At 35.2% G+C, this 26,031-nt stretch overlaps 1 protein-coding gene and 3 long non-coding RNA genes across 12 annotated transcripts in view; 3 read left to right on the forward strand and 1 right to left on the reverse strand.

Annotated features, from left to right (window-relative positions):
• Positions 1-26,031, forward strand: part of LOC121413317 (phosphatidylinositol-binding clathrin assembly protein-like) — a 90,193-nt gene that overhangs the window by 15,638 nt on the left and 48,524 nt on the right. For all 9 annotated transcript variants that reach the window (XM_041606097.1, XM_041606096.1, XM_041606102.1 and 6 more), the window contains exons 4-5: positions 4,949-5,091; positions 7,242-7,317. In XM_041606097.1, the coding sequence (XP_041462031.1) occupies positions 4,949-5,091; positions 7,242-7,317 (219 nt within the window). The remainder of the gene's footprint in view (positions 1-4,948; positions 5,092-7,241; positions 7,318-26,031) is intronic.
• LOC121413320 lies at positions 11,139-12,518 on the forward strand. Its single transcript, XR_005969729.1, has 2 exons — positions 11,139-11,973; positions 12,313-12,518. It is a non-coding gene; the product is annotated as an uncharacterized LOC121413320 (long non-coding RNA).
• On the reverse strand, positions 13,645-14,986 carry LOC121413319. The gene is made up of 2 exons (XR_005969728.1): positions 14,434-14,986; positions 13,645-13,823 (listed from the first exon to the last, which is right to left on the reverse strand). It is a non-coding gene; the product is annotated as an uncharacterized LOC121413319 (long non-coding RNA).
• LOC121413321 lies at positions 16,346-24,176 on the forward strand. Its single transcript, XR_005969730.1, has 3 exons — positions 16,346-16,362; positions 18,351-18,352; positions 23,780-24,176. It is a non-coding gene; the product is annotated as an uncharacterized LOC121413321 (long non-coding RNA).

Genomic DNA, 26,031 nt, shown 5'->3' on the forward strand with positions numbered 1-26,031 from the left:
TTTAATGACTTTTACCGTGTTTACACATCGACCCGGCTCGCGGATTCAACACGCGAGCCGGGTTGAAGACTGCGAAGAAGGGATCAGAGATCGCGTTCATACGTACATATGAAAAGGCGAGTTCAACACGGCTCGCGGATCTCGAACGGAAGAAGAATTATGACGTCGCAAATTAAAGGCGGGAAATTCACCGCCGGAATCGAATCTTGTCCGTGCGAACAACAACAATGCCAAAAGTGAAAGCGCGCGCAGTGACCTAGGTCAAGAGAGTTCGACACGGCTTTCTGTTTACACACGAAAAAATTGCCGAGTCTGACTCGGGTCGCGGGTTGAAACCTTCGATTTTGTAGGATCGATAAAGCCGTGTTCGACACGGCTCGCGGATCACTCTGATCGCGTTTACACAGCATAAAATTGCCGTGTTGAGCACGGCTCTCGTGTTCAACCCCCGAGCCGAGTCAATGTGTAAACACGGTATATATTTACTGTCTATACTTTCAGTTAGGCCTGACCCTAAAAACACAAATACTATTCACAAAAATCTGTGAAGTTGACTTTGTAACACTTTCACAATTATGATTTAAGAAAATACAAATTATTGATCAAAAATTATAATTGTGGCATTTGGGCCTACATGTGCATGATGAAAACAAAAGACATACATGTAATAAAAAACAAGTGCAAATTATTTGCATGCAGTGGCCAGGTATCGTATAAAGCAAAAGCTTGAATGAATAGCCGAAGCTGTGGTCATTGATGATTGATCACCAAACCATCTAAAAAAAAAACACTGTCCACATAAAAAAAATGTGAGTGAATGATCTGACTACTCAAAAATCAAATCTCAAAAAAGGTCCTTTTGTTTATAGTAACATTCCAATTTTACAAAAAATTGCTGGGTACAAAACCTGGTCATTTAATTGTTCTACGCAAAGTAAATTTGTTTATAAATTTATTCATTACTTTTTTTAACGTTGGGTTTCTTTTTAATTGAATATACTGAATCTTGTTTGATTTTTTTCAATTTGAGTTGACCAAAATGTGATCAAATTTTAGAGGTGAGCATTACACATTAAAGGAAACCAAAACCCAAGAAAAGTAATCTTATTGGAAAGAGTAAAATGAGAGGAACAATGTAAAAAGTTTCATCAAAATCAGTTTTGAAATAAAGCAAGTTATGGGAGTTTGAAAACTCTTGTTGTAGTTTCTATGGGCATCCTCAAATTGGCAAATGTGCTTCAAAATGGCTGATTTTGTGGACAATTCTCCATTTGTTTTGTACACAAATTTTCAGATTTTCCTCATTATCTTTCAAATTGCATCTTGCCTCCTTCTGAGCACAACATATGTCATGGGAAAATAAAATCCACACCATATATGTATATGTCAAGGTCAGGAGGAGATAATGTAAAATATGTAAAATAAAGGGGAAAATCTGAAAATTTGTCACAAATCAAATGGAGAGTTGTCCACAAAATCAGCCATTTTGAAGCACGTTTGCCAATTTGATGATCCACATAGTAAGTACAAAAAGACTTTTTAATTGTCCATATCTTGCTTATTTCATAATCGATTTTGATGAAACTTTTTAAATTGTTCCTCTCATTTTACTCTTTCCAATAAAATTGCTTCTCTTGGGTTTTGATTTCCTTTAAGTTATAGTTTTCCTCTGTTACTTTTGGATAGAAACCATAAAACATGATATGATAGGTCAAGGGGGAGTCCCACAGGTGTGCAGTGGATGTGGTCTAGAGTTCCAGACCACGTCAGTTCATGAATCAGGGTTTGTGGTCAGGAAATGTACAAGAATGGTTCAAAATACTTTCCATTGATAGCCCATCCACCCACATTGAGGTCTATCTCTTTGTTGACCAATATACAATTTTTGCGCCATTTTTGCAGTTATGAAGCAAGATTATTCTAATTATTTAAACTCTACATTAAAAAAAATGCCTTTTTACAAAAATGAAAACATACAGTACATTTGTAGTACTACATGTAGGTGTGTGTATTGTTTGCATTTTCTACGGCCATCATATTTCCTTTAATAAAGGGGAAGTTCACCCTGAAGAAAACTTTGTTGTGAAAATAGCAGAAAAAATAGTAAAAAATATTGGTGAAGGTTTGAGGAAAATCCGTTCAAGAGTAAGAAAGTTATTAGAGTTCAAAATTTTGGATTTGTGACGTCATAAACGAGCAGCTGTCCCATGTGTTATGTAATATAAAATGTATGAATTTCAAATTTTGTATGGTTCCTGATGACTTAATTTTGTTTTCTTTTCATGATCGGGTATGAAATGATTTGTCTATTGATATACAAAAGTTACAATGAAAACCATTTTCAATTTTCTGAGAAAATGACATTTCATTGATTTTTTACCATTCGCTATGTAGGAATGCTGCTCGCATATGACGTCACAAATCAAATAATTGAAATTCTAATAACTTTTTAATTATTTGATGATTTTTTCTCAAACCTTCGGCAATATTTTTTATTATTTTTTCTGCTATTTTTACAATAAACTTTTTGTCAGGGTGAACTTCCCCTTTAATAACTATAACAGATGTTTGGAGTCATTGGATCGATGTTATAGTGTCTACATGTACATGTATATGCATATGTATGTTCATAACCATCACAAGACATATTGGCATACAACCATTCACTGTTGGGTATGAAAAGTCTGCTGGTCTCAGACAAATTATCTGACCTTGTACGAACTATGGGAAAAGGTGTGGGTTGAATGTAAGATACATGTGCATTTTACATTTAGGCCTACATGTACATACACATGTACATGTTGGAGATCATAGAAATTAGGACAAGAATGCTGTATAGATGCAAGTATAGGGAGACGGTCTTTTACAGACTGGGAGTGATAGACACATTCTTTCTTCATTATTTTTTTTTTCTACAGAGATTCTGTTTCTGATGGATGTCTACATTTGTTCTTACCCGTTTCTACATGAATTCAATTTTGATTTTAGCCCCATAGGCCCGTATTCTGAAGTCGGGTTTAACTTGAAGTCAGGTTTAAAGTTGTGGTCTAAGTATGGGAAGCCAAAAGTATCAATTTTTTTATTAAGTTGTATGTTTCTTATGTTTACTGTGCTCTTTCCTTATTCATCGATGGTGAAGACAATAATTTTTTATTTTTTATTCTTCCTAGACAATTTTGAATGATTTGAGAGCCAAATGAGCTTAAGTAATGTATCTCTACTGTTTAGCAATTGGATCTCCATACTTAAACCTCAACTTTAAAACCTGAGTTTAAGTTAAACCCGACTTCAGAATATGGGCCATAGAGTCACAAATGTGCCTGACTTACTGATGTTATAGACCTCATTTAAATCAGTTTTAATGCCTCGGTACTTGATGAATGATTCCTTGCACCTGTCCACAAAATTTGATTTCAGTGGTCAGAAATGCAATGTGCTTTTATTAAAATTTTTTTATACAAATCCCAAATACAACCATTTTCTAAATATGACTGTATTGATACTCTACATAAGTTTAGACAAGTTTGATATTAGTAATTCTTGCAGATGTAATAAAAAAGTATAAAAACATCCCTGTTCGAGTCCCACTGGTTCCAAAGTTTTCTGACTTATGATTTTCATTAAAGATTGAGCATGCGATCTTTTAAACACATAGGAATAATGCCGAAAATTTGTTTACAAATTATAATTTACTCCTAATCAATCCTCTTCATTTACTATCCCTGTACACATATTTTATTTTCCCCACTGTTCCCCACATATGTTGTCAGGGCTCTGAATAATCGGCATTAGATGTAAAAACACGTTTGATTTGGATAGCTGACAAGCATTTGCAACAATGTCGTCATTGCTGTGTTTATTGCCTAAAAAAATTAGGATTAAACAACTTTTACATCATGATCTTCACTTGAGTGATGTGAGTGCACCGATAATGCCACACCATGCAATAAATGCAATGTCATTACGTTCAGCCACAGATCGTTCAGCCACTGCATGTACGTGTAGAAGCTCTCCTTCCCCCCATGCAGATTGCTATTCAGGTTGATTAACATATTGCCTGCAGTAGCCATGGCACTGTCTATTTACCAAAAAACGTATTGCACCAGCAGCACTGCAGCTGGAAATGGACTGATGCGGGGGTTTAGCGCTGGGCCTCCCTGTATGATGAGTGAACCCAGGCTCTCACCCCAGAGAACAAACAGGGGTAATTGAAAAATAATGGAATGATAGAATTAGCACGTTGATATTGTTCAAATATTCATGCTGATGATAAAATTGGTGTGCATGGAGATGAGACCGGGGATTAATTTTGAATTACATGTAATGCTATAGTTATGGAAATTTAAGTGTGCAATATAAAAATGATGTCATAAAAATTTCAGATTTGTGATGATAAATATCAACATACATGTATGATGTTCAAGATGATGATAGATTATGAGGAGAATGAGAAGGATAAGGTTGATGAGGAGGAGAATGATGATGATGAGGAAGAGAATGATGATGATGGATATGAAGAGGTTGAAGAGGATGAGGTTTGTAATGATGATGATGATGACGATAATAATGGTGATATTGATGATGATAATGATGGTGATGATGTTGATGATGATGATGATGATAATGATGGTGATGGTGATGATGATGAAGATGATGATGAAGAGGTTGAAAAGAATGAGGTTTGTAATGATTTAAACATTTAAATGTTTTCATTCTGTCGAATAAATTTATATCCTACAATGTAATAGCATGAATAAAAATTGATAAAAGTGATTATCTTTGATTTTAATAGCCTACTTTGATGAACTTTATATCTGAGTTAGTAAGAATCAAAAGATCATGGTGGTGGTGGGAATTTTTCTCTCTCTTGCTTTATTTTTTTTCTGATAATTTCATACATGTACATAATTTATTAATGTTAAATTATTGTTTATTTCTTTTGTTATAGATCTATTGCAGTGCACTGCAGCAGAACACATCAACATTCCAGAACTAGCCGACCAACTTGTAAATAGAACTACCTCTGGAAACTGGGTTGTTGTCTTTAAAACGTTAATAACCACACATCAGCTCATGATCTACGGCAATGATGTAAGTGTGAATATTTTGATGCGATCCCACAGATGTCGGCCTACAATGTGATGCAATACTTGTAGCTCATTGTTTCTGGAGGCCCTGTCATATCATCCGGAGCAAGCCTTGTGTGTGACTTGTGGGTTACTATTATCAGGGTGCTACGTAAGCAGTTGCCCGATTGCCCGGGGCAAGTAAAAGTTAGAGTCGGGCAAGTGTTCTGAAGGATAGACCAAAACTACTTGCCCGAATTGGGCAAGCAAAAGTCACATAGTAGAAAGCAAAATCATCACAGTAGAAAGTTAAGCAAAATTAGGGTCGATATTGACCCCAATTTTGGTCATGGCAGGCAAGATAAAATCACTTTCCAAAAAGAAATGCAATAACATGGTAGATCAGTTCATGTCAAAAGAGAGAAAAGGGTCAATGGTTTATACTGCAAAACTTTCTCTTGAAGAGGTAAAACTTTTTTTTTCAAGGATTCTTTCGGGCAAGTGATAGAGATTCTGGGGCAAGTATATTCCAATTATTTGAAATTTTACTTGCCTGACTGGGCAAGCGCTTCTAAAAAGTTATGTAGCACCCTGTATTATTGACAGTATCTCGGACACATCTCACATGCAGTTGCCCATAGAAGCACACACAAGTCTGGTTTGCACACAGAAAAGGTTTGATCATACTAAAAACTTTGTTGCGGGCAGTCACCCGCAACTCCCCACAAGGCTTGCACGGAATGATGTGACAGACTTTTAGGGTTGCATACTATGTATTACCCCAGCTTTAGCACAGCTCATGGAGAATATGACCTGGCGGGTGTTTCATGAAAGTTGTCAGCACTGACTAAATTGTCAGTGCTGACTATTTAAGTGAAATCCTTGGTTTTTATTGGCTGAGAGACACTGGTCTCTGACTGTTACTATGGTAACAGTCGGAGAAAGACAACTTTTCAGTGCTGACAACTTTCATGAAGCAGTCCCCAGTTATTCTGAACTCTGGGTTTTATGTAGGCCTACTTGTAATTTAGACTCTGGTTTAACCATGGATAGCCAATTGTGACAGGTATCTCTAACAGTGTATTAGTTATGTGTTAGTGCATTTGGCACCCAGTTCATCGATATTCTTCACCATTATGAGGAAAGGATACAGTAAAAATAATAAATACTAGGGCCTATATACAAAAAGGGTGTACATTTCAGCTTTATGGGTTCAGAGCACTGGCCGTTGAATTGAACGCATAAACCTGCCTTTCAGCAATCAACATGTCCAAGTAGTGTCCTTCCAGTCAAATTGGGAAGCATTTTGCCGAGGGTTGACTGCAAGATCTCTGGCCACTTGGACATTTATTTATTTATTTACTTATTTACATGGATTGCCTCTGATGGGTATTGGGACTCTAGGCTAGAAAGAAACTTGTCAGGAGATTGACTTTTTGAAAAACAGTCTGTACTTTTCTTTTCCCCCACATCTTACCATTTTCCTTCATGAGACTCTCATATGTCTTCAAATTGACATGACCTTTGATTTGTTTACAAACCTAAGATCTGGCAGTTGCAATCAAGATTTTACCTTACTCCAATCATGGATGTGGATGTACAGTCTATGGACATACTAACAATTCCCTGCTTGAATGCTATTACACACCCATTCACTGTGTGAGAATAAAAATGCTTTTAGTTGTTTAGGTGTTGTCACATGTACATTTTTCTCTGTTATGAAAAATCGACATACATGTAGTGCATACAGTACAAATTTGCTGGATCTTGTTGATTTATGTTTGCTTGCTTTCATTTTTCTGCATTAAAAAAAAACATGTCAATTTATTAATGAAAGAAGATAAATGGTTCATCTGTATACTTCAGAATAAAGTAAAAGGTAAACTACATGTATGACACAAAGATTGCATTTTTTTGTATCAACATACATGTATACACCTGTATGGCAAAATATGTATTTTCATGAAAGTGATTATAATAAATTAAAACGTGAAATCTTTAGTTCCAAAGCATGTTATCTGCGCTTTGAAAATCAACGTTCAAGAACATTTTTTGATATGAATATGAAGTTTTCTTAGAATTCTTTGATGTGTAGCCTACATGTATTTTAAAGATATCACTTTAATATGACTTTAGCTGAGATAATGGACTTTGCTTTGTTTAAAATTCTTGCAGCGTTTCATGTGGAATCTAGCAACAAGAGCCAGTGTTTTCAGTCTCGATGACTTCACAGACAAAGGAAATGTTCAAGGTTAGAAAATTTCAATTTTGTTATTATCCCGAATTGACCTTATGCATTCATGACATCATCCCATCTCTATATTCCAGACCAAGGAGGCCAAGGCAAAGCTATTGCTTTGCATGCATTGGTGATTCTCTGCAGCTGGCACATCTCTGACAACTCCATTTACACATATTCCTATATCCTCTGAGGGAGGGCGCTTTGAGATTATGACGTCATATATGCATAAGGTCTGAAAGGAGCGCCCTTAAATCTGTTCAATAAAACACAAGTTTCCTTTTCTTTTTGAAAACTTGCAATGAACGACTGTGCATCAACCTACATGTACATGTATGTCATTTAGGATTATGGATAAGATTAGAAATGTTAAAATTGCACGTTAATCACGCTCTGTGTGGCAAAATCATCAATATTAATGAGCTGTGCAATAGTCCAAGGTTAAGGCATTATAGTATGTGGTGAAGAAAGACAGTGTGAATCTAATAAAGATAGTATGGGGTTAAGGAAATGCAGTGTGAAAAGCATATATTAAAGTTCTCTTTTTTTCTCACCAAAGAACTAATTTTTTTTTCATGACCACATAAAGTGGGGCATACAACATCCTGGAAAAGTATGGTATCAATATCTTTAACAACCAGCAGATTATTGCTTTAGGGAGACAAAAACTGTAATCAAATTCTATCTGTCACGCCGTACATGTATTTCATTATAAAAAGCATCCGGTATTGGGGAAAAAGTTGTTTATACGTGTACAAATTTATATAAAGAATTTGAGTGGTCTGCACAAAATGTCTTGACCTTGCAACTGTCTATACTGCATTGACTTTGTACAAAAAAAAATGTTGAGATTTGTTGGGCAATGTCTGAAAAGCCTTTAAGTCTTTCTTTTCTATTTGTTTATCATAAATTACTCTTACATTTTACAAGTCCATGCCTTAGCAAATCACTTCAAAGACTATTTGTGACTCTTGAAATTCTTGTAAGAATGAGCTCTAATCGTTTTTGAAACACTTAAGGTGGTGATACACTTACGCCGAAAGTGGACTGAAGCCGGTGTCGGAAGTTGCTATATTTACGTTTATTACCCCTTATAAGAAAAAGCAGAACTAATGCCGGTCTGGAATGTGTTCACCTTTGGATTTGGTTTGAAGGCAGCATCACGCTGGCTGCAGTCCCTCAATTGGTGTGTGTATCACTTGCAAGTGGAATCAAGCTGGCTTGACCACTGAACTAGAAATAGCGAACAATAGTTCCACAATGAAAAATGTTGACATGAAAATTCAGGCAACTCTTTTCACATGAATAGATGATGTGAAGCCATCTTATGCCTATCGGGTGGATATAGGCTGCTTCAGTCCACTTTTCGCGTAAATGTACATGTGTATTACTACCCAAATTACTGTAGTGAAGGCGGCTTCAAAGCCATGTACATGTATTTTCCTGATCAAAATATCAAGGGTGCAAGTGAGAAATATCTCCATCAACCTTTGTTCTAAGACTAAAGACCTTTCACAGATTCTAACATGTATATTTTTTTAATTTATTCATTCAGATATTTCAAAAAGAGTTTACTCAGACTCAAACTCATACCCCTTTCATAAACCCAATTATGCAGATAATATCCGCATAATTTGGTCGTAAAATCGGGACCAGATTTTGACTGTATGAACACATTTCCAAAGTATTGCGGATAATTGCCATGGTGCGGTCACAAGGTGAAAGGGGTATTAAATGCCAACACGCACATTTTATAATAACACATACATTACAACCTGGGGCCATTTCATGAAGGACTATTAACTGTTGTAACTTTGCAATCATGGCAACTACCATGGAAACCTTGATTATGATTTGCAGCTGAGTCCTGTTGCCATGGTACATGTAGTTGCCATTGAGGCAAAGGTACAACAGTTGCAAGTCCTTAAAGGGGAAGTTCACCCTGAAGAAACTTTATTGTAAAAATAGCAGAAAAATAGTAAAAAATATTGGTGAAGGTCTGAGGTGAAAGTCCGTTAAAGAGTAAGAAAGTTATTAGAGTTCAAAGTTTTGGATTTGTGACGTCATAAACGAGCAGCTGCCCCATGTACATAAAATGCATGAATTTCAAATTTTGCATGGTTTCTATTCATGATCAGGGGGGCGTTTCATCAATATTTTCATCCGACAAGTTGTCAGATCTGACAACTTTCCTGGATTCTGATTGGTTGAGAAGCACTCTTACTATAGTAACTGTCGGATAAAACAAGACTTGTCGGATAAAACGTCCGACAAGTCCTTTCATGAAACGCTCCCCAGGTGTGAAATGATTTGACTATTGATATACAAAAGGTACATTGAAAACCATTTTCAATTTTCTGAGAAAATGACATTTCATTGATTTTTTTATTATTCGCTATGTGGGAATGCTGCTCGCATATGACATCAAGTCAAATAATTGTAATTCTAATAACTTTTCAATTATTTGATGAATTTTCCTCAAATATATTTTTGTTATTTTTTCTGCTATTTTTACAATGAACTTTTTGTCAGGGTGAACTTCCCCTTCAATTTGATTGATTGAAACTCAGTCAGTAGTGCAGATCTTGTGCCCATGATCTGGGGAGCATTTCATCAACATTTTTGTCAGACAAGTTGTCAGATCTGACATGTTTTCTTGATTCTAATTGGCTGAGAAGCACTGTAACTATGGTAACTATCGGATAAATCAGGACTTGTCAGATAGAACGTCCGACAAGTCCTTTCACAAAATGCTACCCTGACCAGCGCATTGATGAGTTCTACATGTACATGTGTACTGCATGCAATTTAAATTTAAATACGACTCACAAGGCACACTTAGAACAGGGCTCCCAGCCCATCAGGGAAATCAGGGAAAATTATTTTACTTTTTTTTCAGTCGGAAATATCAGGGAATTTGATTTTTAAAAAATTCCTAAAATCAGGAGAAAATTCCACAAATGAAGGAAAAATCAGGGAATATTGATTAGCCCAAAAGACAAAAGGACAGTAGTCAATCAGACTCAAAACAACATCCATTGAAAGACTGGTTACAGTGGTATCAATTATTTTAGACTGAAAATACATGTAATTAACTGCAACAACATAGAAAACATACGAAACTGGGAATGGGCTTCAATAATTTTTGGGGAATTTTTAAACTTCATCAGGAAAAATATCAGGGAATTTGTTTTGTTAAAAAGCTGGGAACCGGGCTGAAACGCCCCCAGGTCTAATTATTTTATAGACCATACATACATGTACTTGTCCCAAAATTGACAGTTGATAGATTGATAGTGTTCAAAGATTTTTAGGCAAATATTTCATGCAGAAGTAGATTTATCTCAGGATCTGAAAAAAAAATCAAACAATAGGAATAGAATTCATCCGCTCATATCAGTGAATGATATGACCTTCTCTCGAGGTGAAATTGTATTTAAATTCCTGTATACAGTACATATCTCAATTGATCATTATACTACAATGGAAGTGAACTTTGATTTGTGGGAGGTGGTTTTCTATGACACAAGTTAGAAATACATAACTTTGCTTTTTTGAACTTCTTTGCTCTGAGCATTGGCAAACCTGATTATAGTAATAATAAAAAAATTGTAGTGGGATTTATACTTCTCAGATGAAGGGCCTAGTACCTGTATGTGCTGTACATGCAAAAAATATTATGTTTTTTTTTATACATTTCATTGCTTGGGAGTGTAGGGAGACGATGCAAGTGTATATTGCATTGTGCATGATATTCTCAAAGTCTTTTGATTTGTTGTGACATTTTAATCTCTTGAAAAATGTCTCAATGAAATAGGCCCAGAGCATACATTGTATACGGGTCATTCCACGGGGTTGGGGCAACAGCACTTTTTTGTGTTCCTTATGAATTGTTAGCTTTATCCTGAAAATGTGTTTGGTGTTTTGATGTTGCAATGTGGTTTTGTTGGAAGGCAGTTATGTAAGCAATTACTTGATGCAGAAATAAAAATGTTGAACTGCAAGTATTATTGATGGTGAGACTTTAAATGATGATGTCCAGACTCTATTTTGGGGTACCAAGTGTGACATCCAAAATGGTCATTTTCAGTTGAAGATATCTAATCAAAAGATAGACTTAGTCAAATTCAAATGGCCATGATTGATAAAGCAACATTTGTTTAATAACAAAACAGTAATGGGATAGCAAATGAAAAGAGACTTCATATCATAAATCATTCCTACAAATCGGCATACCACCGTTACATGCGATGTCCGCGTTTATTTTTTCTGTAACGGCGGTAATGTGGTTAATATCTAAAAATCAGAAATCATTTTTTCCAAAATTATGTGTCAGAAATAAAGGGCAGGCAGTAAGCAACTGTTAATCAAAAGATTAGCTTTGAAAACCTATGGTAATGTCATCTAAATTAATCGAGAGTCGCCGATGTTTTGGGCGATGTCCGGGCCAAATTTGTAACGGTGGATCACATTTCATCGCGTATGTAAGAAGGAGACACCGGAGAAGAGACCGTCGTTGTATCAGACGGACGGGTTGTTAGCCGAAATCCACATGCACATGAACAGCTATGATAGCGGGCGTTTTGAAGCATTGCAATTGGGAATATTCCTGCAATGTCTTTGTAACGGTGGATTGGATATCCACGATGTTTTCCCTTTCAAAGCGACGTAAGTACGGAGATTTATCCCGATACTCGTATTTTGAAACTAGTTAAACCTTATCTTTAAAATGTGGAACTGTATTACCATGCAGAAAGTGTTTTTAAGTTTGAAAAATCTCGCTAATTTTCCATCATCTTTCACTTCGGTCCCACATGTAGCTTCTCGTGTAAGTGAAATATGTGATTGAGACATTGCCGTGTTTGTTCCAGATTTGCTGAATGGTTCCAAAGAAAATAATGCTTTTATTAATGTGATTCCGTGCAAACATGTTTTGAATGGTAGCTGACATGATTCAATCGTAATTTAGTTGATTTTTTTTTACACAAAAATATGTTGATTCAATAGGCCAATGGATACTCAGAAACAGCTCTTTCACTGATGATCATGACGGTGACATCTCAAATTTGGTACAAAATTTCTCCTTGTTTAAATTGGCTCCTACTGATTCTAGGTAATATGGGTATCAAAGACCTGATGATCAAATTTGAATTTGCAAAAAAAATGAGAATTTAGAACCAGTGGCGGCGCCACGGGGGAGGCAGACCCCCCCCCCCCCACCAAAAAAAAATTTTTTTTTTTTTTTTTTGCTTGTCAGCTGATCCCAGCCAGAAAGGAGGGGGGAGGGGCAAAATAATTTTTCTGTTACTACCCCCCTACACATAGTAGATGGGCTTTGTGTATGATGAAGCATGGGAATAATTCAATTACTAGTAATTCTTAGCTATAGGCTTAACCTTCCCCAAACTTTTCATCTTGTTGAATGTTGGTATACTTTTCAGCACTCATCTTTTTTCCCTCATTTCTTTCTCCGTTTTTTCAATTGTATTTTTTTATTTCTATATATTCAGTTAAGGATTTTTTTCAATCGTATTTTAATTTATATTTATTCAATTGTTAGGAGAGGGGGTGGGTATTTGTTTTATCAGAAAGCAAAAGCCTTTGTGATTGTTTTCAATGTGATTTTTTTCATTGCAATATAACGACATTTTAAAAACATGTACAAGCGAAGAAAAGAAAAAGTGACACAATCGAGTTTGTTTCACAAGAGTTTATTTGCTGTATCAGAAGGTAAATTGCACATTTGAATTCCATTAATTCATTTAATTCCAATAAAACAAATATATTATGTAATTGCTTGAACAATTAAACTTCATAGTTGAAAATTAAATAGGATGGTCATACAAAACTAAATGGAATTGTCGAGATAACCACCCTAGATTATAATGCAGAATAAACTTATATCAAATTCATCCATTGAGAAACGAAATTAAAGTAAAGATAATTTATGAAAAGGTACCGGTAATGGGCAAGTAATTGTATTGTGAAAACAAAGTAGAACACAAGAAAGCAAATACAAAAACCTTGTATAAAACATAACTTTATATTTAATTTATGAACTAGGAAATGATGAATTCTAATTGCTATGAAAAAAATACAAAGTGAGGGTGTATTTTGCAAGAACAGATCAGATTCCTTGTCATTGCCCTAGTAATCCACCCCCCTTACTTTAATGAGAAAATGTCAAGACATGTACATGAGTAAATGATTTCATATAATAATATAAAATATCGTGGAAACAATCCAGCAAGTTTTGTTGATTAAAATGTAATAATTTGAATTGTGTAAAAAAATAGTCAAACTTCCAAATACTATTTTTCTCAAATAACTACAGGTAGCCTCTGTTGAAGGTAAAAATATATATCTTCAGTACATGAAGTGTCAATCTGGTGACCTGTACTCCTGGCCTGATGGCAAGGCACAATTCTACCTCTATCTATTTTGTGACATTGACAGAGTCCTCTTCCACACAGTTGTCATTGGGTCACCGATCATCTTGAAGTTCATAAACTTGTAACCTGAATGCAGAGAGAAATATTGCATGTTATTTCTTATTGTCAGGTTTAGTGTACAGTGTAATACTTTTTTTTGCATTTGCCAGTAAGAAGTTTACCATAGAGTTTTTAACCAAAGGAAAAGATTGTAGTTTGCAGTGTTATTCTTGAACATTTATTAGAATAGCTTAGTAGAAATAGTACATTTTACTTTCTTGTTCACGACTCTATGTTCAAACAACAGATGTAAGTTTTTTTTATTCAATTTGTCCACTAAGTACTTTACAATTGTCCTTTTGGCATGCTGGAACTTACTGTTTTATCCAATGCATTTATTCCAGTGATGACATGATTATATTTTAATTAATGTCACTTAGAACTACATTACCACGTACATGTAACTGAGGTAAAATAAGTTAGAGTAAACAAATTGAACAAGTTATATGTGTAAGGTATTAATGCATTGTCCATGAATTGCATGCCAACTTTGTGTTGTTTTGTCTTGAAAAACCATACATGTAGCTTAGACGAACTAAACTAGTACCTTTTCCCTACATCTTTTTCACCCGAGTATTGTATCAAAGGTATCAAAATTATAATCGTGTACATGTATGAATAAAAAAAAACATTTTACCTGTTCATTGATGCATTTTAGAAGCTTGCCTGTAGATGTTGTATTTCTACACTTGAGTAAGATGAATTAACTCGCATTAGTGTGTTGATACTAAAAGAATGGCAAGTACATGTAATACTATTCAATATGATCATTACAAGGACATGATGTCCATGTAACGGAGGTATGTACATTTGAAAGTAATATCGTGAAGGAGATATTTTAAAGTAATAAAGATTTGGAGATCATAAGCTAGCACTCTTTTGTTTTTTTCCCCTTTAGACAGAAACATTTGTTTCCAGAGATAGACGGAAGTGGAACCTTGAGGATTACCTTAGTATTATTTTAAATATAAATTTATCAATAATTTTGTACATTTTTCCTTGTTTAAACTCTAATTTAAATTGCTTTTATTTGCAAAGAATTTGACATGAAAAATGTTTTTTAGTATAATCAATTGATCTTGTGCAAATATTCTAAGGCATGAAGTGGAATTTGGTGTTTAATGGCCATTAATGGACCTTAACTTAGCAATGCTTCAAAGTATACCTCTGTTACTGAGACATGATGTCCATGTAACTGGTATGCACATTTGAAAGTAATATCTTGAAGGAGTTATTTTAAAGTAAAAAGAATTGGAGATCATAAGATAGCACTGTTTTGTTTTTTCCCTTTAGGCAGAAACGTAAATGTTTCCAGAGGTAGACGGAAGTGGAAACTTGAGGATAATCGTAGTATGATTTTAAATATAATTTGTCAATAATTTTGTACATTTTTCCTTGTTTAAACTCTAATTTAATTTGCTTTTATTTGCAAAGAATTTGACATGCAAAATGTTTTTCTTTAGTGTAATCAATTGATCTTGTGCAAATATTCTAAGGCATGAAGTGGAATTTGGTGTGTAATGGCCATTAATGGATATTAACTTAACATTGCTTCTAAGTATACCTCTGTTACTGAGACATGATGTCCATGTAACGGTGGTAACACTAAAAATAGAAGGTTATGCCCGAAAGAGTAGTTTACTTTTTCCGAAGAGAATATTCCATTCTGTTGAGGCATGACTTCTCTCAACTATTTAGTTCTACATGCCATCATAAATTCAATTTTCTAGACTGGTGAGAAAAAAGAACGACACAGAACATGGCACTGGTATACACACAGAGCATCAAGTTCCATTTATTGATGCTAAATCTTTCAAAATATATATGCCATGTTGAAAAGTGTGGAATTAAGTGACTAACAATGTTGTTAGCAAAATATTTATCAAGAGTAATGGAGATCAACCCCTTTATTTTGACAGTGGGAGAGCATAGTCTTAGTAAGGATGATAAATGATGTCCATGTAACGGTGGTATTTTGTCAAATCTTATTTCTCAGTTTACTCCAATATGCAGGGTGGTATGAAATGCCTGTAAGTGGATTTAGTTGAAGGATTGTCCCATGAAACATATAAGAAATAAAACATTTCATTTATTACATTTCTATTTTTTGACCCTGATGTCACAATTTTTGCCCCAACCCCATGGAATGACCCATACATAAACAGGGGTGGGGAGGGATACATTCTTTGCACAACAGTACATGTACAATTATACTCCCCCTTATGTAGGTAATCAATTTTTAATGTGTTGGCATGTCTGGTTAAAACAGCATGCATTTATCATGCATACATGTAGATAACAGAAGGACATGTGTAATTATTGAACGCACAGTTTTCATTGATTATTCTTTATGTGCGGAAAGAATACAATTTCCATGCAGGAATAGATTCATGTCCGGAATTAAAAAAGAGTTTAGCCTGGGAAATGGAACAGGAAGGTAAAAGGGTCACTTGCCTAGATATGTACATGTATGTAGGCCTATATGCATGGACGAGTCTGAAAAAGTTTATATTCTTCTTCATTTGAAGAGTTGTAGTGGCCTTTAGGCCTACATACATGTAGATCTGTTGGCTCTAAACTACTGTACAGTCAGTCAAGCGATTTGCTGTTGTGAATTTTGCGACTAAAAAATGGTTGCCAATTTTCAACTCTGTCGCAAAATTTACATTTGTCAATACTTTCGGTTTCGCTACGTTTGATCGCCAATTTCATGATTTTAGTTGCATATTTCAAGACTTCTTTTTCTAGAAGTGTGAAATTTTGCTTGTGAATTTCAGGACATTTGTTGTGATTATTTTGGGGGTGATATACAGGTACATGTATGTGGCTGCAGACACTTGCATGCAATGAAAAGGGGAAATTATGACCCAAAAATTTGTTGACAGTTTGATAGGGCCTAAAAATTTTAAAATTAGAACAAAAATAGGGCCTTTATATTCAACAGCATGTAAAGGTATATGCACATGCTATATGTTCACATGTACATGTACGTGTATGCTCCAATGATCTGTCACTACCATTCAGGTGAAAATAACCTTCAATTCCTACTGATGCATGCAATAGTCTAATATTCAGTATGCAGTGATACTAAATCTCAGTATTATGAGTGAAGTCAGACACAGTAGCCTATAGACTTTATACATGTACAGGTACAGGGCAATATCTGCATTGCTATTAAAAAAAAGATTAAAGGGAAAGTTCACCCTTCCCACATGTAGGCCTTTATAAAATTGGTCAATGATTAATAGCAGTAAAAAAAAAAGAGAAATGTATCGGTGAAGATTTTATGAAAATGCTTCAAAGAATAACAGAGTTATTAATTTTTTTCAATTTTTATGCTGTGAGGTTATGTACATGTAGACGAGCAGCTCTTCCATGTGTGATATAACACAATATGAAAAGCCAGGAGGAATATACTCATATACATATCATTATGATTGAAGTAGCCAGTAGGCCTACAGTATATTTGATATGACCCTACGCACTGATGTACATATGTAGACCTATTAAAATGAAGCAAAAAGGTAGGCATGATTATGAGAATCAAGAGAAAGGAGGTGCAGTGTAAAAGCTGGTCACTGACACATCTGTAAATAGAGGTCCATGAGTCTACCATGGAGCTATCACCTCTCTCTTTGCCTCATGATATGCTCAGTGCACATACATACATGTACATTTACAATCTAGTGTGCACCCATTGATTTTAATCCCAGACAGTGCTCACAGCCTCACAGTCAACAGATCAATATTATAGGGGACTTGAAAACAGTTGGGTTTTATCTTTTAAGAGAAAATTAATCCAGATGTCGGGTAGGACTTTGAATACATGTACATGCAGAAATATTGAGAGCACTTCATCAGTATTTTTTTTTAAGAAATAGTTTATGATGATGGTTGTTCTTTATGCGTACATATAATTCTTTTCATTTTAGGTGTAGACCTAAAAAATATCTCAATGAGAGTGCCACTTTATGGAATTCATAAATGAGGTATATAGAGTAGTAGTTTAAAATAATACAAATGATGCCCCCCCCAAAAAAAAAATCAAATTATGATGATGAAAGCAAAATTTGGCCTACATGTAGATTAAGTGCTGCATATTGTTACCCCATGCTAATACATGTATATCATGAATGCTGATATTATCAGACACTTGAGCATTCCAAGGTATTTTTTGTACATATGTGATGTAACTTTTCCATTTTTAGATTATTGCTTTTTTTATTTTAGTTATCCATTCATTTAGGTCTATTCAATTGTTTTTGTTCTTTGAAGGGAGTCTAACTTCTCATAATTGTGTTTTATTATATACATGTACAGTACTGCTTTTATTACATCTGGGTTGCCCTCCCCTTTAATCAGGCAGAGAAGCTGGTAAATTACTCATCAACCTTCCTGTACTCAGTGAGAGAATGTTGGCTCTAAAAAAAAAGACAGTCTAGCATACAAGACACCACTCTCATTATGCTTTCTAAAACGAGTTTACTGGAAACCAATTCAGGAAACCAGTTGGGAAGATCGCTTTGCTAGCATTCCCACTTGATCTCACGAAAGTGGTTTTCAAAATCACTTCAAGTAAAGCGATCTTGTTGCTATGGAATCGCTCTCAGTGGGGTTAGACGTTTCGCGCAAAATTTGAAACCGCGGTGTAGATATTATACACCTGTCGTATGGAGTAGCGCGCTCAAAATGTACGAAGATCACTTCCCGAAGAATTGTGTTCTCACTTACGCTAAAACCGGTTTAACAAGGCGATCTTGATAAACTACATCAAGCGTTGGTTTTCTGAACCAGTTTGGAAGATCACTTCCAAGATCGCTTTGACCATTCTCACTACAAGTTACATGTAAGCTAGTTTCCAGTATTAGTTTTAGGAAAGTAGTGAGAACGGTGTCTAAGATAAACCTGCCCTATTGGCCATTCGTGTATCTCCACACCAGGGTGACCAGACGTCCCGTATTTCCCGGGATCGTCCCATATTTTGCTTCTTTGTCCCGACAAACCCTTCCCGGGATGCCTATTTGTCCCGTATTTCAGAATATTGAACAAAATTTTTTTTAAAGTGACGAATATTCATCAAAATAACCAACAGATGACAAAGCAGAGTCAACAATAAAATCAATAAATAAACTTTTGCAAGTTCTGCGGTGATTTTCTTGCTAACCCAATACATCGCAAACACACTGGCCTCCTGCCATTGTGTGGCAGGCTACTAGCTAGGCATGTAGGATCTGAGCAGATTCTCTCCACCAAACATGCCAAAATAATCACAAAATCGGCGGGAAATTTGTATGACTATATATGGGTTCTCAGATTCTTGATTTGGAGATTTAATCTCGGAGGAACAAGTAATTGAGCTTTAACTAGATCTAGTTGTTTCAGCTTTCGTTTTGAGTCTTGTTGTGTAGTGATGCCGCGATGTTTCATCTAATTTTTAAGTAAAAAAAAATCACTGAAATTTTATTCATTTCTAAAACATTTTTTTATTTTAAAAATATATTTGAAAAACACCAAATATCATTATGATTTTTGTTAGATGATTGGATTTCTTTTGCTTGAAGTTTGAACTTTTTTCCTCACCTTTCTTTCTTTTCTATCCTTCTTTCTTCACCCTTCTATCCTTCCTGCTTGATTTTCAAACTATCTTTATTTCCTATTTGTCTTTCCTGATCCTTTCTCTCTCTCTCTCTCTCTGTTCATTTTTCTTTCTTTCCTCCTTTTTCTTACCCGTCTTCTTTATCGAATTTCCCTTTTTTATATTCTTTCTTAACACTTTTTTTCTCCCCCCTCCCTTCCTCTCCTTTTTCTTTTAATTCTTTCTCTTCTTCCATTATGTTTTCATTCCCTCCTCACTTCAATTCTTCCTCCCTCTCTTTCCTCCTTTCTTTCATTCTTCATTTTACTTTTCCTTCTAATTCTTTCCCTTATTCTTTCACTCCCTTCCTCAATTCCTTCCTTCATTCCCTCCTACCCTACTGCTTTCCTTCATTCTTTCTTTCCTCCTCCTTTTTTGTCTCACCTGCGTAGCAGAGTGAGACTATAGGCGCCGCTTTTCCGACGGCGGCGGCGTCAACATCAAATCTTAAGCTAAGGTTAAGTTTTTGAAATGACATCATAACTTAGAAAGTATATAGACCTAGTTCATGAAACTTGGCCATAAAGTTATTCAAGTATTAATGAACATCCTAGTAGAGTTTCATGTCACATGACTAAGGTCAAAGGTCATTTAGGGTCAATGAACTTTGGCCGATTTGGGGGTATCTGTTGAATTACAATCAAAACTTTAAAAGTTTTTGGATCTGATTCATGAAACTTGGACATAATAGTAATCAAGTATCACTAAACATCCTGTGCAAGTTTCAGGTCACATGATCAAGGTCAAAGGTTATTTAGGGTCAATGAACTTTGGCCGAATTGGGGGTATTTGTTAAATTACCATCATAACTTTAAAAGTATGATGGTCTAGTTCATAAAACTTGGACATAAGAGTAATCAAGTATCACTGAATATCCTGTGCAAGTTTCAGGTCACATGATCAAGGTCAAAGGTCATGTGAGGTGAATGAACTTTGGCCACATTGGGGATATTTTTTTCTAATTACCATCCTATCTGTAAAGTGTATTGGTCTAGTTCATAAAACGTGGAAATAAGAGTAACCAAGTATCACTGAACATCTTGTGCGAGTTATAGTAGTTTTCAAAGTCAGCACTGCTGCTATGTTGAATCGCGTGATGCAGTTGAGACAGCCAGAGGCATATTCCACTTGTCTTACTTTATTTTCTTTCTCTCCTTTATGTTGTCTTTCAATCATTGTATTCTTCTTCCATTCCCTTTTCTTTCTGTATTCAATTCAAAGAATGATGGAAACTTTTTTCTTTCATCCTTTTATTCTAACTTTCATTTATTCTTTTTTTTTTATTTTTTCCTTCATTTTCCCCTTAATTTTTTCTTTCTTCTCTCAATTCATCGCTGACCTCGTTTATACAGTGTAGGCCCTACTTTATCGCTGGGGGCCTACATACACATGTACAATGTATGTACATGTAGGCCCTACATGTAGATGTTACAGCATGTGTATTTACATGTACATGTACCTGTAATAATCATGTATTTTGTAAATATTTGCGGTTGTTTATGGCATGTCTCACATGATGACACAATTATTGTGACTCGCTGCTAAAAAATTTATTACCATATGAGGGCTCAAGGTTATTGTGGAAATCTCACCTGATAAAATCATTGTACAGTACAGTACATCCACAAATAAAAAGAAGTTTTTTTGTGGAATTTAATTGAAACAGGGCCTACAGATATTAGTACATATTATAAGTTTATCAGAACCATTCGTAATTGGTGGCCTTTACTTCAGAAATAGCAGTGCAGTATTGATACAAAGGCTTGGTTTTTAATTCATGGACAGGATAGACATACAGCCCTTGTCTTGACTCCATTTGAAAATTCAAATACTTCAATATGTACATGTACCTGACTACCTGAAGCATGATATTGTGTTTTTAACCCCATATCATTTTTTTCTTAACTTTAAGTTCAAAGTACGCCTATTAGGCCCTAATGATAATAATAATAGCCAATTTTATAAAGTGCTTTTCCCAGAATGGCTCAAAGCGCGTTACAGCATATTATTACCCCGGTCATTGGATTCATTTCAATCCCACACGAAAAGTGCACAATTCCACTCCCTGGGTAGCATTCGTTGCATTCATCACAGCCTCATTATTGTATACTTTATGATCAGAATTCATAAAAACGGAAGAGTGACGATGCCATACATGTAGGAATTGTTTGATGACCTTGTTGACTGTTTTCTGAAACAGTAGTAGAAATTGTTTGTAAAGTTGCTCGTCAATAGGAAACAAGATATCAACATGAAATCAACACTGGATTGTCTTTGAAATCATAACCTTGCTGCATTTATACTGTGACAATGTGTAACCGTTGCCTCATATTTCACATTCCATTCCGCCTACTTGTAGTTTGAGTTCATTGACCAAGGTCTATGTACATGTATGTACACAATACAGACAGTTTAAAAGCCCTGTTGTAATAGTAACATGCCTTGTCCAGAAAATATACATGTATCAGAACAATGTCAAACAAATACATGTAGTAAGGGTAGGCCTATGATAGCATTCTGGAATTTTACAATGTAGGTGTTAATAACATGTTTAATAGAGCCTTGCTGTCTTAAAAAGAAAAAATTCAATGCTTTCCTATTTGAAGTCAATTATTTTTAAAATACTGGCAGTACAGTAGGTGTATTTGCATGTCACACTTTAAAGGGGAATGAAACCTTTGGAACAAATAGGCTTGTGTAGAAACAGAAAAATCAAAGAATAAGAATAAAGAAAGTTTGAGAAAAATCGGACAAATAATGAGAAAGTTATGAGCATTTGAATATTGCAATCACTAATGCTATGGAGATCCTCACATTGGCAATGCGACAAGGATGTGTGATGTCACTGATGAACAACTTTCCCTTTGGTGGACTATAAAATACCCTCAAAATGTCTCTTTTTGCTTTTTCTTATGATGATACAAACTCTTTTTCCATGATGTATTCTTAAAAAATATGCATTACATGCCCTGATTTATGGATAGATGTGATAAAAGAGGCAATTCTAGTGAAATATATACTAAAGTAATGGGGAGAGTTGTTCACAAGTGACATCACACATCTTTGTCGCATTGCCAATTTGCTATCTCTATAGCATTAGTGATCGCAATATTCAAATGCTCATAACTTTCTCATTATTTGTCCGATTTTTCTCAAACTTTCGTTGATCTGTTTCTTTGATTTTTCTGTTTTCACACAAGCTATCTTGTTCCAATGGTTTCATTCTCCTTTAAGGTGCATTAATACAATACATGCCTGTAGGAGTATGTCTATAGTCTGTCATCTTGTGAAAGCTTTTAAAATTCTATTATAGGCAACTTTATATCAAAAGTCTTAATATCTGAATTTTCCTGAGGGAATCCCATCTTTTGTGCATCAACCAACATACTATTAGCAAACATAAAATCATGACGTGAGGAATGCACAATGTGGTAAACATACATGTACATGTAGGTGCGAAAGATGCTGCGTCGGCTTCCTGCCAAAAGAGAGGGTACATACATAGTTTTGATATTAGTAGTGCTGTTGTCGATAGGCCTCATATCGACATTGATGTTGACATACAAAGGATTTTCAATGTTTCCGACATGTCGACATGCACGCACCCACATCGACATGCAAACATAAAATAAAAAGGGGTCTAGCCTAAAGTCACGAGTATAAAGCTTAGCTGAAAAGTTAGAAGCTTTTATCCACAGTAAGTGGCGCGATTAAAAGGTTTATTCAGCTATAAAGCGGCACATTAAATGAAAAAAGAATACCTGCGAGCTGCGCGGCAGCAGAAATACGTCAGTGCCTGAGTGTGGGCCGGCCTGCCCGATCGAGCTGCCCCTCGACGATCGCTCTAGATCTAGCTAGCGTATAGCGAGCGTAGCGTAGTAGCATTCACCGTACCCATCCATATGTACCCATCGCTATTCACCGTGCTTGATAATACGTTGCTCCTCAATGCATTACTTTTCACATAAACGTTTTTGTCAAAATTGAGCGCTTATTTCAAATCACAAAGTCACAGAAAACTTCTCTTCCTTCGTTTGGAGATCGTTGCACGGATCGCCGCGGAAGTGATACTGAAATTATCGGTCGATTTTCATTATTTTTTACTGTCAATTTGAGGAGCTTGCGTTTGCAGCACATGTGTACCAGCGTATAATACGCAATGATCACTATTGTAATTGGTGATTCTCAAATTGGCTCCGAGTGTTATTGCGCAATGCTTTCGAGACCGGATCGTGGTACAAAACTTGATTCTCCAGAAAAAGATGTGGATTAAATCAGTGATTTTGAAAGTGAATTCACTCTAGCTTAGTGAAAATATGTTTTCCCGAACTGAGCCTGTATTATATAGATCTAGTGTGGGGATATCACTCGTGTCAAGGTGAATACATTTGATTGAGAGTGTTATGTTCCACGATCGAATGATTTTTTTTGTTAGGGAGCCTAGGCTAAATTACGGTCCCTTTTTCATGTCGACATTGTCGAAGTCGGGATTAAATTTTAAGCGACATGTCGACATGGATTTTTGTTCCCGACAACAGCACTAGATATTAGGTGCCTGAATATTTTTGGGTAATCGCCTGTACTAGTTCTTGAAATCAGTCTGATTGTTCTGGTTGCTATGGTAGCAGATGGAGGAAATGAAAGTTTGTTTTGGGTCAAGTAGAATGATAGATGATTGAAGAGTCTATCCACTGAGTCAAGATCAAATTCTTATATTCTCTAGGGCTTCTGTTTCTGTCATGATCTACCAGAAGACTGAATTATTATTATTGGCCTATTAAAGAAATTCATGGCATACATGTATGTCTTGTTGATTACAGTGTAATGTAGTCATGCCTTTATAGTGTACTTTTCCTGCCATGCAAGATAATTTTCTAATCAGTTGTTGTTGCGCGTATCAGCTAAAACAACAACAACTGATTAGAAAATAATAATAAAAGGTAGTCTTCAAAAATGCTGATCTATTTTTTCTTTTAAAATCTTGTACGATTTTCCGTTTTAATTTATTCATTTTTTGGGGTGTGAATTCAAGCGATTGCTCTGAAAGACTGGCCAGCATTTTATGAAGGCAAGACATTTACTGCAAGGCTCGATATTAGCGGTGGCCCGGGGCCACCAAAAATTCATCTCGGGCAACCATTATTGAAAAAATGTTAAGTTTTGGTGGCCCGAATCGGGCAACCAATAATTTTCAAAGTAGCGCAATTTTTCTCCCGATTTTGCATGCATTTATCAACTTTCTACAGTTCAAATTGCAAGTCAATTCGTCATGCGCCTTTTTTGTTAATCTACACACAAATAGACACACACAAAGATTGCACAGTCATGACAGTATGTAGGCCTACCGCTAGCATACAGTAACTATTATTCAGCCGGCCGTGCCGGCTGAGCTTTGCATGATATGCGTGAAACCACTGCAGCTGGCTGTGCGCTAGCAGACTATTCAGACTCGGGGAGCTGCGATGCGAAATGTTACTGCTAAGAAATCTTCCCCAGAACTTTGAAAATCTACGTCAAAGTCACATTTTACACCAATGAAATGCCCTTCTACAGTCCATATTACTGAAACCTGATAATTTGCAAGCATTAAAAGGAGGAATTATGACCTCTCTTTTGACTCAAAAAGACCGATTTCCAAATGCATTAATACACATAAAACACATAGGTGAGTACATCACAGTCCCACATGTGCATTTATATGTATGTTGATATTTGGTTTATTTTCGAAGCTGTCTTGATTAGACAGCTTCTTTCTTTCTTGTTTATAAATGACTTCTTAAACCACTCTTAAGGAAGTAAATACTTTGGGAAGGCATTTTATTGATATGAAATGTGAATTTTTCCATCATTTTGTCAAATATAGGGAAGGAATTTTCTCACTGTTTTTTCCAGATAACTTGCCGTTTTCTTATTTTTTTCTGTCATTTTTTTTACAGTGATTAAACCATTTATACCCCTTCCCATTGAATATGCCTGATTTCTACTGAATAATAATAATAATTTTCCCCATTTTTTCTGATAATTTTGTCTTATTCATTTTTCTTACATTTTCTTTCGTTTTTTCTTAATTTTTTTTCCTGTTCTTTGTTTTTTCTTATTTAATTTTTTTATTTTTCTTATTTCACTTATTCATTTTTACAATTTTTTTTTCAATATACTATTCTAAAAATTATTTTTGTTTATTTCCCCCTTTTATACATTGTTCTAATTCTGCAGCATATTTTCTGTGATTTTCTCCTGCTATAATATGCTGGAAAAGAGAAAATAAACTGGATTTGGGGCCTGCATAATCTAGGTTTTACGATCAAAAAGGAAGGAAAAATCATTGTTTTGTAAATCAATCTGAGTTTGCTATATGCACTATTTATTTACTTTACCATTATGAGTGTGTGTCTATACGGAGATTAAAAGTCCACACAACCTGGGAACAATACAATTCTTTTATTCTCTTTCAATCATTTCATATTCACAATGATAGAACAATTTATATATTACCACAAAATAAGCAAAGTAAAATAACAGCAAGCACGATTTACATACAAGATGTACAAAGAATAGTGGTACGTGGTAGTGACTGCAGAATATTTCAGTTTGTTTTTC

Source organism: Lytechinus variegatus, chromosome 4 (assembly GCF_018143015.1).
Source record: "Lytechinus variegatus isolate NC3 chromosome 4, Lvar_3.0, whole genome shotgun sequence".
Classification (NCBI taxonomy): Eukaryota; Metazoa; Echinodermata; class Echinoidea; order Temnopleuroida; family Toxopneustidae; genus Lytechinus; species Lytechinus variegatus.